The sequence below is a fragment of the Sinocyclocheilus rhinocerous genome, unplaced genomic scaffold, assembly GCF_001515625.1.
Source record: "Sinocyclocheilus rhinocerous isolate Xijiao unplaced genomic scaffold, SAMN03320098_v1.1 scaffold1338, whole genome shotgun sequence".
Classification (NCBI taxonomy): Eukaryota; Metazoa; Chordata; class Actinopteri; order Cypriniformes; family Cyprinidae; genus Sinocyclocheilus; species Sinocyclocheilus rhinocerous.
The window spans coordinates 424,880-438,059 of NW_015632722.1; the positions used below are offsets into that span (position 1 = coordinate 424,880).

Here is a 13,180-nt window from a genome sequence, read left to right on the forward strand (position 1 = left end):
AGAGAAGCTCTCCACACACATGGGTTTGCCAGGGATCATCTCAACAATGGCAGCATCTCCTGATTTGAGAGCCTTGGGGTTGTCCTCAAGTTTCTTGCCAGAACGACGGTCAATCTTCTCCTTGAGCTCAGCAAACTTGCAGGCAATGTGAGCAGTGTGGCAGTCCAGCACTGGGGCATAGCCCTGAGAGATCTGACCAGGGTGGTTCAGGATGATGACCCTAAAAAAAAAAAAATTCTTAGTTTAGGCATTCACATATAGTTAACACGGAAATTCAAATGATTTAGTGACCAAGATAATAGGGAAAAAGCCAAACCTGAGCGGTGAAGCTGCCAGCCTCCTGAGGGGGGTCGTTCTTGCTGTCTCCAGCCACATTACCACGGCGAATGTCCTTGACAGACACGTTCTTAATGTTGAAGCCAACGTTGTCACCTGGAGTGGCCTCAGCAAGAGACTCATGGTGCATCTCAACAGACTTTACCTCAGTGGTCAAGTTGGCAGGGGCAAAGGTCACAACCATACCAGGCTTGAGGACACCAGTCTCCACACGGCCCACGGGCACAGTTCCAATACCTGAGATGAAAAAGCATTAAAAATCAATCCAAGCGTTTTGACTTCAGAACTTTAACTCTACAAGTTATACCAACCTCCAATTTTGTAGACATCCTGAAGTGGCAGACGGAGGGGCTTGTCAGTGGGACGGCTGGGGGGCAAAATGGCATCCAGGGCATCAAGAAGAGTAACACCGTTAGCATTACCCTCCTTGCGCTCAACCTTCCATCCCTTGAACCAGCCCATCTAAAAACAGACAGTCAATTAAGATGTGAATATAAGCACACTGCAAGAGCGGTTCCACTTACGGAACTTTTTCCACCATCCCTGCAGTTTCATAAACTTACATTTGTGCTGGGCTCCAGCATGTTGTCCCCATGCCATCCAGAAATTGGGACGAAGGCAACACTGGCAGGGTTGTAGCCGATCTTCTTGATGTAGGCGCTGACTTCCTTGGAGATTTCCTCAAAACGAGCCTGGCTGTAAGGGGGCTCAGTGGAGTCCATCTTGTTGACTCCAACAATAAGCTGTTTCACTCCCAGGGTGAAAGCTAGGAGGGCGTGTTCACGGGTCTGTCCGTTCTTCGAGATACCAGCCTCGAACTCACCAACACCACCAGCAACAATCAGCACGGCACAGTCAGCCTGGAAGGAAGGGGGGAAAAAAGGGCCATGAAGTTAAACCTCACCCTATGACAATACACTCGCAAAAGCACAGTTCTGTGTGGGTGGAGCATAGTCATACCTGAGAAGTACCAGTGATCATGTTCTTGATGAAGTCTCTGTGCCCAGGGGCATCAATGATGGTGACGTAGTACTTGTTGGTCTCGAATTTCCAGAGAGCAATGTCAATGGTGATACCACGCTCCCGCTCGGCCTTCAGTTTGTCCAACACCCAAGCATACTTGAAGGAGCCCTTGCCCATCTGTTTTGCAAACAGAAGTAAAGCATTAAAAAAAAAAAAAGACTATTTAATCACTTTATAATGTTAAATATAAACCTAAGCTTTAAGTCACAAGTGTTTGAGAAGTTAATACAAGGAAACAGAACTGCTTTAAACGTTGAATGGGTCCAGCGAACATGTTGCGCAGCCTACTAGGCGCCATTACGGAATCTGCAACGTCATAGTGAGTCCCGCTTAAACTCCGCCCATTCCCACACCCAGCCGGCTTGAGCCCAGGAACGCGTGCTACCGCCGCCATTTTGGCTCTTGTTACGCCGAGTTGTGCCGCAATCAAGTCACAGAAATTCACGAACCAACCAGTACAAGTGTTAAAACTCTCACCTCAGCAGCTTCCTTCTCGAACTTCTCGATGGTTCTCTTGTCGATTCCACCGCATTTGTAGATCAAATGTCCGGTGGTGGTGGACTTTCCGGAGTCGACGTGGCCAATAACCACGATGTTAATGTGGATCTTTTCCTTTCCCATGATTGATCAGGTTCTGGATTTAAAAAATAAAAAAAAAAAGTAAAAATGAATAGAGGCATGAGTACAGACCTTCCATTAAAACTTTTAAGCGGGGATTTCGTAAAAATGTACAGACGGCCCCGAGTTTGAATCGGCCTAGTTAACCATAAGGTAACTGCGACACGTGTTTCTTTAGAGTAGCACGGTATTAAGTTACAGGAAAAATTCAAAATGTCTGAGAGGAATACATATGGATGCAGACATCTGGCTCTCCAGTCACTGATAACAGTTGTTGGATGCGAGAATGTGCGGAAGGCTTTTAACATGCCCGCGACTTCAAGTCTCTTTAGTGCCTTTGTTCTTTTCCCGGTTCCCATTCTTTGAGAGATGGACGCACACGGAAACAATGGAAAAATAAGTTAACCCCCCCCATCTCCTCTAAATATACTACTAATTGAAAATAAACCACAATTAAAAACACATAAGCCATTATAGAAGCCATAAGTGTTAAGAGCACGCAGTGTAACAAAACAACGCTGAAAATTACAAGAAATCGTCAACCTGAGGAAAACTCCTCACGATTACCCAGAAGTTCTTAAAATACAACAACTGAGAGTAAAAGAAAAACAAGGCCCAACCAACAGGGAAAACTCACCAAGATTAAAAGATCACTCCTCAGAAGCTGCTGCTCCCCTTTGCCAGGTAACGTAACAGAAAGAGGAAGAAACCGGTTGGTTGGAGAATTTATACACGGGAGGAGGACCGACTGGGCTGCAACCCCCCCGCTTCCTCTCCCTCCCTATTCGACCCGCAAATCACACACAATTGACTGAAATTCTCCCCGCCTCGTGAAACATACGTCACTACTTTTTCACTGAGCATCTGGCTGACTGTATGACATTTTTAGGCTACAAATATTTGAGATATATTGTGATAAACATAATGGGAAAATATATGACTGATTATATACCACGTATTACCAGCTACCAAATCTACAAACGAGCATAAATAATCATTTTTAACGTTAATGTCAATGTATATCACAAATTTGTCTTTTTATATCTAGTCTTTCCATTTTAAATTTAGATTGTCACTAGATGCTTAGCACACAAGTTTACATTTTTGGTCTCCTTACAATGAATGACGGCAATCGTAATAAAACTGAAACTGCATTATGTATCACTGATTGAATTGGTTTAAATTGAATCACTTCATCACATTTACTTCTTAAACTAGTTCACATTTATTTCTCTAGTTTTGGTCAAAGTAGCTGCGATGTTTCATTTTATGCATGTTTATTGTGTGTAAAATATGCATAGTCCTATATATATATATTTTTTATAATTTCGTTTTATAATTTCTTTCTCATCTTTGTGCTTATTCTCACAATAATGGCTTCTTGTTCACATGCTTTCATACACAACAGTTTCAGAAGAATGTAAAGAAATCAGAATTTTATTTGATGAAATAATGAAATGAAAACCAACCAGTCTTTCTACCCCAGAGACAGTGTGATCAGCACAACCTGAATGCAAATTAGTCAGCAATTTACCAAGCACAAAGTTGATAAGGGCACTCAGGCCCATTGTCTCAGATCCATCTCCACCCAGTGGTTCATCTATTCAGTTTCAAACTCAATCAGATAGGACTCTTTGCAGAATTGTGAGATTTAGAAAATCCTATTTTTAAATGTAAGCCCATGGGAGGCAGCAAAACGTTCATAATTTTCCTTAGTTTGTGTGCATTTCATGCATTCAGAGTTCTGTTTTTAGTGTGGGGATACTTCTATTCCTTTTAATGCCTTACAGGCCTTTAGTACCATCTTCAATGCTTTACATTCCTCATAGCCTTATTTCAAAGAGCTGGCATCTCCCCCTGAACTTCCGATCAACTCTCTCTTCCTCGAGGTAACAGATGCTTGGTCGACAGCTGCTATTTTCAGTCAAGAGCAGCAGCACAGACACACACACACACACACACACACATACACACACACACAGTCGGGCGACATATACCGTGACAATCAGAGTGGCATGCAATGGGGTCTAAAAGTCAGGGACCTTATTAAAACTTGGGGAGAAAAATGGTTATAAATTAAGTTTTATGGTTTTAAAAAATGGACAAAATATTAAGAACAACCCTTTAAGATTCTGCAACTATTTAAGATTCCATTTAAAACGTGTGGCATTGATCATGTAAGCTCTTTGTATGGATAGTCGGATGTTTTTGCTTCAACTCAAGTACAATATGCTCTTTGGCTCATTCTCAAATCATGCTGGAGAACATGAGCATCCAGTTTTACACAAACTTGTGGAGTTCATGCAGCTCAAAAGTGCAAAGTGCTGCTGTCATAAAAGCAAAATGGGGACACAACAGTTATAATAAAAATTATTTTTTTTATTAAGAAAAATGTTTTTATTTAATACACGAGTTTCACAATTTGAGTTGAATTACTGAAATAAATGAACTTTTCCACGACATTCTAATTTATTGAGATGCACCTGTAGATTACACAGAGGACAGTGATATGTATTGACTGGCTGTTTGAGTAAAATATAATCAGTCATTGAATGAACAGTATTTTGTCATTGTCCTTGGCCAATGTCCTTCATGCAAGCAATGATTTGCATAGACAATAGACAATAAATTAAAAGTGAATTATGTACAATAATAATAATGAGACAACATGCAGGGCAGCACAGTATAAACCATTTTACATTTTTGTAAATGCACCAGTTGTAATAAAGTGTGGGAAAATTACGTTTAGTGGGTTCAGGAGGACAATGGAATTTAATCTAATTTGTGTCCACACAAAAAATCAACAACACATTGTACACTGCATAAATGAAATTAATTAATTAAACTAAACAGTCCTGATGTGCTCATGACATGGCATTTTATATTAAGGTAAAATATATATCAAAATTGTTTTATTTCAATTTTGTTTCAGTACTGCTTAGTATACCAGGCTTAGCAATAACTGTCAGTATATAATTTTGAAATTAGAAATGAAATATAAAATGAAAAAGTTAGGTAGTAAGTCCAGTCAACTTGATGGTTGGGAAACAACTAATCTAAATAAAAATAAAAAAAGACTGAACAATTCTTATTAAGTCAACCCAAACCTACAGAATATGCAAATAATCAAATAAATCCTTTTGAAAAGTCTCTTCAGTTATTATCATGGTCTTCTTTAACAGTAATCCTAGAAAATGAAGTAAACAGAATTATGCAGTAAGCAACCAATCATATGAATGATATCAAAAAGAATTGCCACAGCATTTGAGAAAAAAAAGCTGGCACATGATTGCACTATATAAATTTGTGGTGATTCCCACCTTTCTTTCTTATTTTCTTCACACACACACACACACCAAGGATGATTACTATTCACAGCACAGCTGTCTAAAGCCCCACCCCAACATGCAAACACAACTCAACATATCCTGCCCCGTTTTAAATAATTTGTCTTTTGATATTACTGTGATGACTCTTGGTCTGGTCTGGTCTGTTTACCTGGTTCATGTAGCAGCACAATGCTAATAAGCTTAATATCTATTTGTCCAGATAAACTGCCATTTGGTTTCTATCTCAGGCACTCAACAAGTGTGGGGGAGGGCATGGGGAATGTGTGCCACGAATCAGCGTCAGTGCCTGGCATGAGATCTGTGTTGAGTCATGCAATACAGAAGAAAAAGCCTGAACTTTTCCCTCAAGGCTCAAACACAGAGCAGGCCTCAATGCAAGACAGCTTTGTATTATGGTTTACTCTTGAAATTTGGTATTGCAGCAATGCTGATATTTTGAATGATCTTAAGTCATTCTGGACCAAAATATCTGCTAAATGAATAATTGCGGATGTAATGTAAATGAAAAATTATTTTCATGATAGCAGTGCTGTGCACCTTTGGAGCATGCTTAAAATGTTTAAAGAATCCTTGGGATTTCTAGCTTTAAATCAGATCTGAAATACATGATTCGACATTCAATTAAATTATTGTACTCTAGTTCCAAAATAAAAAATTCTAGTAAACCAACATTGCATTTAATAAAGTATTTCAAACCTAAAATAACTTGATATAAAATAACCCTAAAACAGAAATATTAGACCAACTTAAGGGGTTCTTACTTCTTACAACAAAGAAAAACAATCAAACTTCAATGTAGAAATCCTCCCCCTCCACCTCAAGGAAACAAACTTACACTTGCAAATCCCTTCCATGTGTTATGCAGTTTTAAAGTGTAATGCGAATGGATGGGGGTCAGGGAAACAAACATCTGCATGTGTGAGAACCCCATGGATCTATCCTCAGACCTTTGGTGAGAATGCAAATGTCCATGAATGAAAGGAAGTCATTTGTATTCAGTTCACAACTGCAGAGAAAGATGTTGCTTATAGTCAATAAAACTGCCTAAATTAAATACTTTTTTTTTTTATCTCACCCATCTAAAGACCTACAGTTCATATATAAGTTTAATATATTTCCTCGACTAGGTCTTTCAAACAGGAAAGCAAAATATGACTCATCTACAGTAATATTAAACAATATAACAGGGTATGATAGGGCAAGATCAAGTTCACAGAGCAAATTCTTTGCTCCTTCGAACAGCTAGTAAAACTGTAACACAAGAAACGTTATTTTATGACTCTACCAGTTTTATTTTTGTCCTCATGGTAAGCCGTAATATAGCTTGCTCATTTACACACACAACATTGAAACTACGGAAAGAGTGCATTTACAATGTCATGATAGTAATGATTAAAGAGACTAACCAAAAAAAAATCTATATATCAAATCAAACTTAGCACTATATTAATGACACAAAAAGTTAAAACGCCCAGCAAGCTTACATCACAATCAACATTGTTCATATATCTGGTATTATTGCTCCTATACAAATTTAAGATAAATAAAATTGAATGCTGTAAAATTTGAGAGGTATTCTTATAATTCATCCATTTATCAACGAGGTGATAAATGCTGGCTCGAGTCCCCACCGTCACTGCACAGTGCAAAGGCTAAAGTATACTTCGGTTTTTACGTGTAAAAAAGTGACTCAAATTTATAAGCTTGTGGTTGACTGTAATGCCTTGTATATTATTTACACTGTAGCAATTAAAATTATGTTAGGTTGTTTACCCTGTAATTGCACATAGGAATACAAATGTTTGATTAATGATCTATTCATCCATATTACAGAGCAGATAATAAGTGCTGACAAATCAGATGGAACATCATGACTGTACTGTAAAAATACCACTGTATTTATTGAGCATGATCAAAATCAGAAATGAATATGACTTTAAAAAAATAAAAAATAAAAAAATAAAAAAATGTATAGCAATACCGGGCAATTTTTTAGCAAAGATTCTTTGAGTGTTTTAAACAAACATTAAAGGGGTCATATGATGCTTTTTTAAAGATCATTATTTGGTGTAACAGAATATGTTGACATGCTTTAATGTTCAAAAAACACATTATTTTTCAAATACTGTACATTATTGAAGGTTCATGTAAAAACTTGTAACAAATTAAAATGTACACTAGCTTAATGCAATCATCAAAAACAAAAATTCATTAAACATTTCAAGTTTCGAAGAAAGGTTTCAAACAATAATGTTCCCTGTCTGGTCTATTCCAGTAAATATGAACAGACCGTATCTGTCAGTAAAACTGTAACAAACCATGGTTTTCATGAAAAAGTGGCCTGAGTGCTGAAGTGAATGACACAATTAATGGAGTACAGTTACTTCATTAGCAAGTTTAAAATGACCTGAACAGCACTGGTACCAAACAGTAAGGTATTTTCATTATTAATGCATTAAAGTGCTTATTAGGAAGTATTTTAAAATGTAATAAAAAATATAGTTGAAACCCCTAAATCTGTTCTGTTTCACCACTGTAACACAAATTACATTTGTTTGAAAGATAGCATAAAGTCCAGAGTATATTTTATCAAAAAAGTAATGAGATTAAGAAATGGAATTACTCTGAATTCGCCATTCCATTGTATTATCATTAACAGAATTGTTTAGCAATGAGTAAAATATTGGTAGACTAATAAACTACACTTTGTAAGGCACTTCAATTTTTTTCCCCTTTAAAAATCCTGAGTAAAGTATAATTAATACCAGTCAAATGTTTGGATAGACCTTCTCACTTTTTTTTTTTAACTATTTCCCCGTTTTTGAATAATGGTATTCAAAACTATAAAATAATACATATGGAAGTATGGGAATTATGTAGTGACCAAAAATATCACTGTTTGGTCCATTAAAAAAAGTTACAAACTAGGTACATTTTATGTTTATATGTTTACATGTTTATTTTATGTAAGCCTTTAGAATAACACGTTTTTAAAATCCTGAAAAGGTACGAAGTTTGTCCAAACCTTTGACTGGTAGCATATGTGTTAAGTATAGCATAAAACTCAAAGGCAGTGTCCTCATATCCTGCTGAATTGGTCAACTGGAATGTTTAATTGTGTATATCTGTGTCTGACTCCTCATCTGTCCTAGCCCAGCTCTGAATCTTTCCAGTGCCAAAGATCACGTAAAAGATGGCTCCAAAGGCACTCACCCCTGCTGACAACCAGAACACATGTCTCCATCCTGTAACTGAGTGCTGCTCAGAAATCAAAGGAAGGGGGAACATATAAAAATGTCAACTTTGATGATGATGAATTCTTTTAAGTAACTGCAGTGTTACAAAGTATAAAACACAGCTTACATCTCTGGTCAAGTAACCCACTACAATTGGTGCAAGAACACCAGAGATCATCCCAAAAGTGTTTGTGATTCCTAGAAGTGTACCTGCATACCTGGAAGAAAAGAGCACAAAAGGAGATATAACTATTGCAATAAATGTAAAGCTTGTAAAGAAAACTTAATGTATAGATTGATGGATATCAATTTTAGCAAAGAGCTGTTCAGTTTGTAGTCCTATAATCCAGAAGACGATTAGCATTTTCCAACGTTATTTTAATTAAAAAAACAAAACAAAAAAAACATAAGAAATCCCAAAGGGTGAAGGTGAAGTAGCCTTCTGGGTTGGCCTAGAAATTGACGTAATGAACAGCTCTATAGGGCAAACTTAAGCAGAGTGACTAATTGTGACAAATAAACCAGTCAGACAGTCTTGGTTCTGTACCGTGGAGCAATGTCAATCTGGTTAATGTAGACACCAGCAGCACTGAAACCCTCGAGTGCACTGGAAAAAGTGAGAAAAGTCACGGCCAACACACCGCTACAACCCGTGAAGCCTACAGCGAGCAGGAAAACAGCAGGTAGAAACAGACCTATGGGACACAAAACAAAAGTATTCATAAAATCACAGTTAAACTGTAATAATACAGTCTTTAGTGTCACATGATCCTTCAGAACTCATTCTAATATGCTGATTTGTTGCTCAAGAAACATTTCCTGTTATCAATGTTGAAAATAGTTTTTACTTAATATTTTTATTGAAAAGATTGAAAAAATTAATACTTTTATCTAGCAAGGATGTATTAAATTGGGGGGCGGGGGTTTCCATTAAAGAATCCTGAAAAAAAAAAGTATCACAGTTGCCACAAAAATATTAAGCAGCACAACTGTTTTTAACATTGAAATGTTTCTTGAGCACCAACTCAGCATATTAGAATGATTTCTGAAGGATCACATTTCTGAAAACTGGAGCAATGGCTCATGAAAAATTACATTGTAATGTACTGAAACATTATTACAATTTTAAAAAGTACAATATTACTGGGTTTTTTTCTGTATTTTGATCAAGTAAATGCACCCTTGGTTAGCATAAGAGTGTTTCAAAAACATAAAAAAAAAAAAAGGTAATGATTCCAAAGTGTAGCTGTTCTATTTCCACACTTTTTACATGCACTTTGTCATCATAAATATTTATGTTATTTAGCAGATATTTATTTATTATTCATACCAATGAAAGTAAAGATTTTTCGGACAGCTGTGACACTTAGGAGCTCCCTCTCCAGGAGGTTGTCTGCCAGCACACCTGAGCCCACTGAGAAAAGCCAGTCAGCCAGATATGGCAGAGCAGACAGGAATGAATTCTAAATGACAAAACAAAATGAAATAGAGTGAGACACAGTATATAATCCAGACTGATTTAATCTAAATATCCCGATTGCCTCACCTGTTGCAAATCAAAGTGGAGCACAGTGTCCATGTAGGTAGGAAGTGAGGTGAGGAGAGTATAATAAGACCAGTTACCGCACATCTGGGGGATGATTATGGCCCAAACAGGCACAGAGAACAGCATAGATAATACAGGCACTGACCAACCATGTGGCATCCCCTAAAAAAAAAAAGAGGAAATATCAAATCAACAATAAATGCCTGCAGATCTAAACCTGAGATTAAATATGGAGAGGAAGTCATGCTGGAAATTCATGTTATTTGATGATTCCTTTGTAATTCAATGACATATTCACATAGAATCATGCTAGTATGTATTTATTTATTTTTTAGCATGAATGATTTACTTGATGAATAAAGAACGAGACCAAACTGTATACATCATCAAAAATTCAATGAGAAAATTAGTTCATACCTGTGAACCTATTGAGTTAATTATGTAATGTTTCTCTCTGTCACTAATTCTTGGGTGAGTTCGGGGTTCATCTGACACCAAAATAAACCAAAACACTGCCCAAAGGCACCCTGCACCACCTGGTGGTAAAAACACGTTAATGGATATACGTTCGAATATAAAATATACAAGATATGTTGCTATTATTTTACATTAAATATGATGACAAGAGTAAGGAGTGTTAAGTATATTAATGTATTATATATAAAATAATTATTCCAAGCATTTTGCTTGGACTAGATGCTACACCAATAAATGTATTTTATTTTTATTTTTACATTTATTTAATCAAATACAGTAAAAACAGTAATAATTTGATATATTATTACCAGTTAAAATAACTTTGCTATTTTAACATATTTAAAATGTAATTTATGGCTAAGCTGAATTTTCAGCATCATTACTCCAGTCTTCAGTGTCACGAAATCCTTCAGAAATCATTCTAATATGCTCAAGAAACATTCTGCATCCCTGCAGAACTTAACTATTAATTTATTTCACAACAAACAAACAAAAATCTTACAGACCCCAAACTGCTATGTACAGTATATAAATGCATCCATAAGTTAAATGTCATTTTCCCTCACCACAGGAGTAGAAGACTGCTGGCCACCCCAGACTACGGCAGATGAAGCCAGTGAGAGGAAGAGCCACAAAAGCACCAAAGCTAGAGCCTGCACCTGAGAACGTCATCAAACGAGCCCTCTCCAATGGAGGAGCCCAGCGGGCCCACATCGCCATCATGGCAGGAAGAGTCACACCCTGGACAAAAAAAAACAAAAACAGACTCAAATACAGAGATTCTCTATTTGAAGCTTTTTTGGCTATTACAAAAGCCCCCTAACCTCCCCAAATCCCTCCAGTGCACGCAAGGCAAACAGCCACTTGGCTCCAAGTTGTGCTGACAGTGGAGTGAGGAGAGTGAGGACGGATGTTCCAAGCACACCACCACCAAGGAACAGGCTTCCTCCAAAGCGACCTGATAGGTAGCCTCCCGGGATCTGAGTAAACAGGTATCCAAAAAAGAAAGCACCGAGCAGCATTCCCTGCGTCTTGGAATCCCACGAGTATCTTGGAATCTTGGAAAAGAAAATTAAATCGAGAGAAATATGATAAAAAAAACAAGTATTATATGCTATAAAAATATCCACCAGGTTCAGTGCATGCAAAGCTGCATGCAGTTTATTCTTACCCCTTCTGGCTGTTCTGAACTTTGGCTGTTGTTGTCAAGTGTATGGGTGGGTACTGGACACTCGATTGATATATTGCTATTGGATGACGACTGGTCATTGGTTCCATTAACCATAGCAACCATAGCAACACTGAGATTTACACGTAGACCATAGACCACCGCAAAGCCAAAGAACATCATAGCAGCCAGATTGCATCGTACAGAGCAGCATTTGGGAGGCACTGTCACACATACAAACACATACAAAAAAAAAAAAACATTTGTAAAGATTATAGTCACTTAGTACTAGGGTTGGGTATCGTTTGAATTTTATCAATTCCCGATTACGATTCTTTTCGTTCCCAGTTTCGATTCCAATGTGATTAAATAATGATATCAAACAGGGGTGTCCAAACTCGGTCCTGGAGGGCCAGTGTCCTGAAGAGTTTAGCTCCAACCCCAATTAAACACACCTGAACCAGCTAATCAAGCTCTTACTAGGCATACTAGAAACTTAAAGGCAGGTGTGTTGAGGCAAGTTGGAGCTTTTTTGCAAACCATTTATTGGAGCTGAATACCATGAACAAAAAAATCAACAGGCTACATAAAAACTGGACTCTTTAAGAGCTGTTTGTGTGCAAAATAGAACTGCATGATTCTGGATAAATTGAGTTTGTTTGTTTTTTTTCCCCCCAATGGAAGTTGTGGTTCTCTCATGATTCCGAAGAAAAAAATATTAGACAACTAAACAAAATCACATGTAATTTATGAATTAATGACTAAATGACTCACTCAAGATGTACTTGTTTCATTAATTGATGAATCAGTGTTCTTGAACGAATCTCTTGTATGATTCAAAGACAAATACATTTTAACAGCCCCTTTTCGCCACCTAAATTACTGGAGTAACAATGTAATCGATAATCTTCATTTGAAATGTCAAATTACTTTCAAGAGGTGATTTAAGAGGTGATTTTAATCGCTACCATGCACGTTGTACACACAGTTTATATATGAACTATACAATTTTATCCCAGTACTTCTGTGATTTGAATGTTTGTAACACAGAACTAATGATACTGTGTGGCTGAAAAGACTGTAAAGCCGTTTCATTCATGACAGACAGCTGCTCTCTTTAAGTCAACGGCAGCGTGAACCGAAATTTAAATGTTCAAATCACACTGATGTGATCGTACTCCGCACGGACGAACCAACAAGTGATCACAACATTGATCGCACACGTCAAAGGTTGAGGAATGAAACAGGCGAATCATTGTAATTTAGGAATAGAATCACATTGGTCTTTGAATCGCGTTCGCGATCTTTAACGATCTGTTAAATTAAAGTGCTTTGTCATGTTGGTGGAGACACCTCTCTTGCAACATGTTTAGCTATCACAGATATTATACTTAGCTTTTTTGCCTTCTGATTGCAACAGTAGCCA

General features: G+C 37.3%; 2 protein-coding genes across 2 annotated transcripts in view; both read right to left on the reverse strand.

Annotated features, from left to right (window-relative positions):
• Positions 1 to 2,711, reverse strand: part of LOC107742828 (elongation factor 1-alpha-like) — a 3,623-nt gene extending 912 nt beyond the window's left edge. Inside the window, exons 1-6 of the mRNA XM_016555884.1 lie at positions 2,615 to 2,711; positions 1,837 to 1,993; positions 1,297 to 1,476; positions 900 to 1,196; positions 648 to 798; positions 317 to 573 (exon numbers count right to left, since the gene is read on the reverse strand). Of these exons, the coding sequence (XP_016411370.1) occupies positions 317 to 573; positions 648 to 798; positions 900 to 1,196; positions 1,297 to 1,476; positions 1,837 to 1,980 (1,029 nt within the window). The 5' untranslated portion in view covers positions 1,981 to 1,993; positions 2,615 to 2,711. The remainder of the gene's footprint in view (positions 1 to 316; positions 574 to 647; positions 799 to 899; positions 1,197 to 1,296; positions 1,477 to 1,836; positions 1,994 to 2,614) is intronic.
• A 5,692-nt stretch (positions 2,712 to 8,403) lies between these two features.
• Positions 8,404 to 13,180, reverse strand: part of LOC107742862 (sialin-like) — a 9,694-nt gene continuing 4,917 nt past the window's right edge. Inside the window, exons 3-11 of the mRNA XM_016555935.1 lie at positions 11,758 to 11,978; positions 11,411 to 11,644; positions 11,153 to 11,327; positions 10,527 to 10,645; positions 10,110 to 10,271; positions 9,894 to 10,026; positions 9,111 to 9,258; positions 8,691 to 8,781; positions 8,404 to 8,585 (exon numbers count right to left, since the gene is read on the reverse strand). Coding sequence (XP_016411421.1) covers positions 8,439 to 8,585; positions 8,691 to 8,781; positions 9,111 to 9,258; positions 9,894 to 10,026; positions 10,110 to 10,271; positions 10,527 to 10,645; positions 11,153 to 11,327; positions 11,411 to 11,644; positions 11,758 to 11,978 — 1,430 coding nt within the window. The 3' untranslated portion in view covers positions 8,404 to 8,438. The remainder of the gene's footprint in view (positions 8,586 to 8,690; positions 8,782 to 9,110; positions 9,259 to 9,893; positions 10,027 to 10,109; positions 10,272 to 10,526; positions 10,646 to 11,152; positions 11,328 to 11,410; positions 11,645 to 11,757; positions 11,979 to 13,180) is intronic.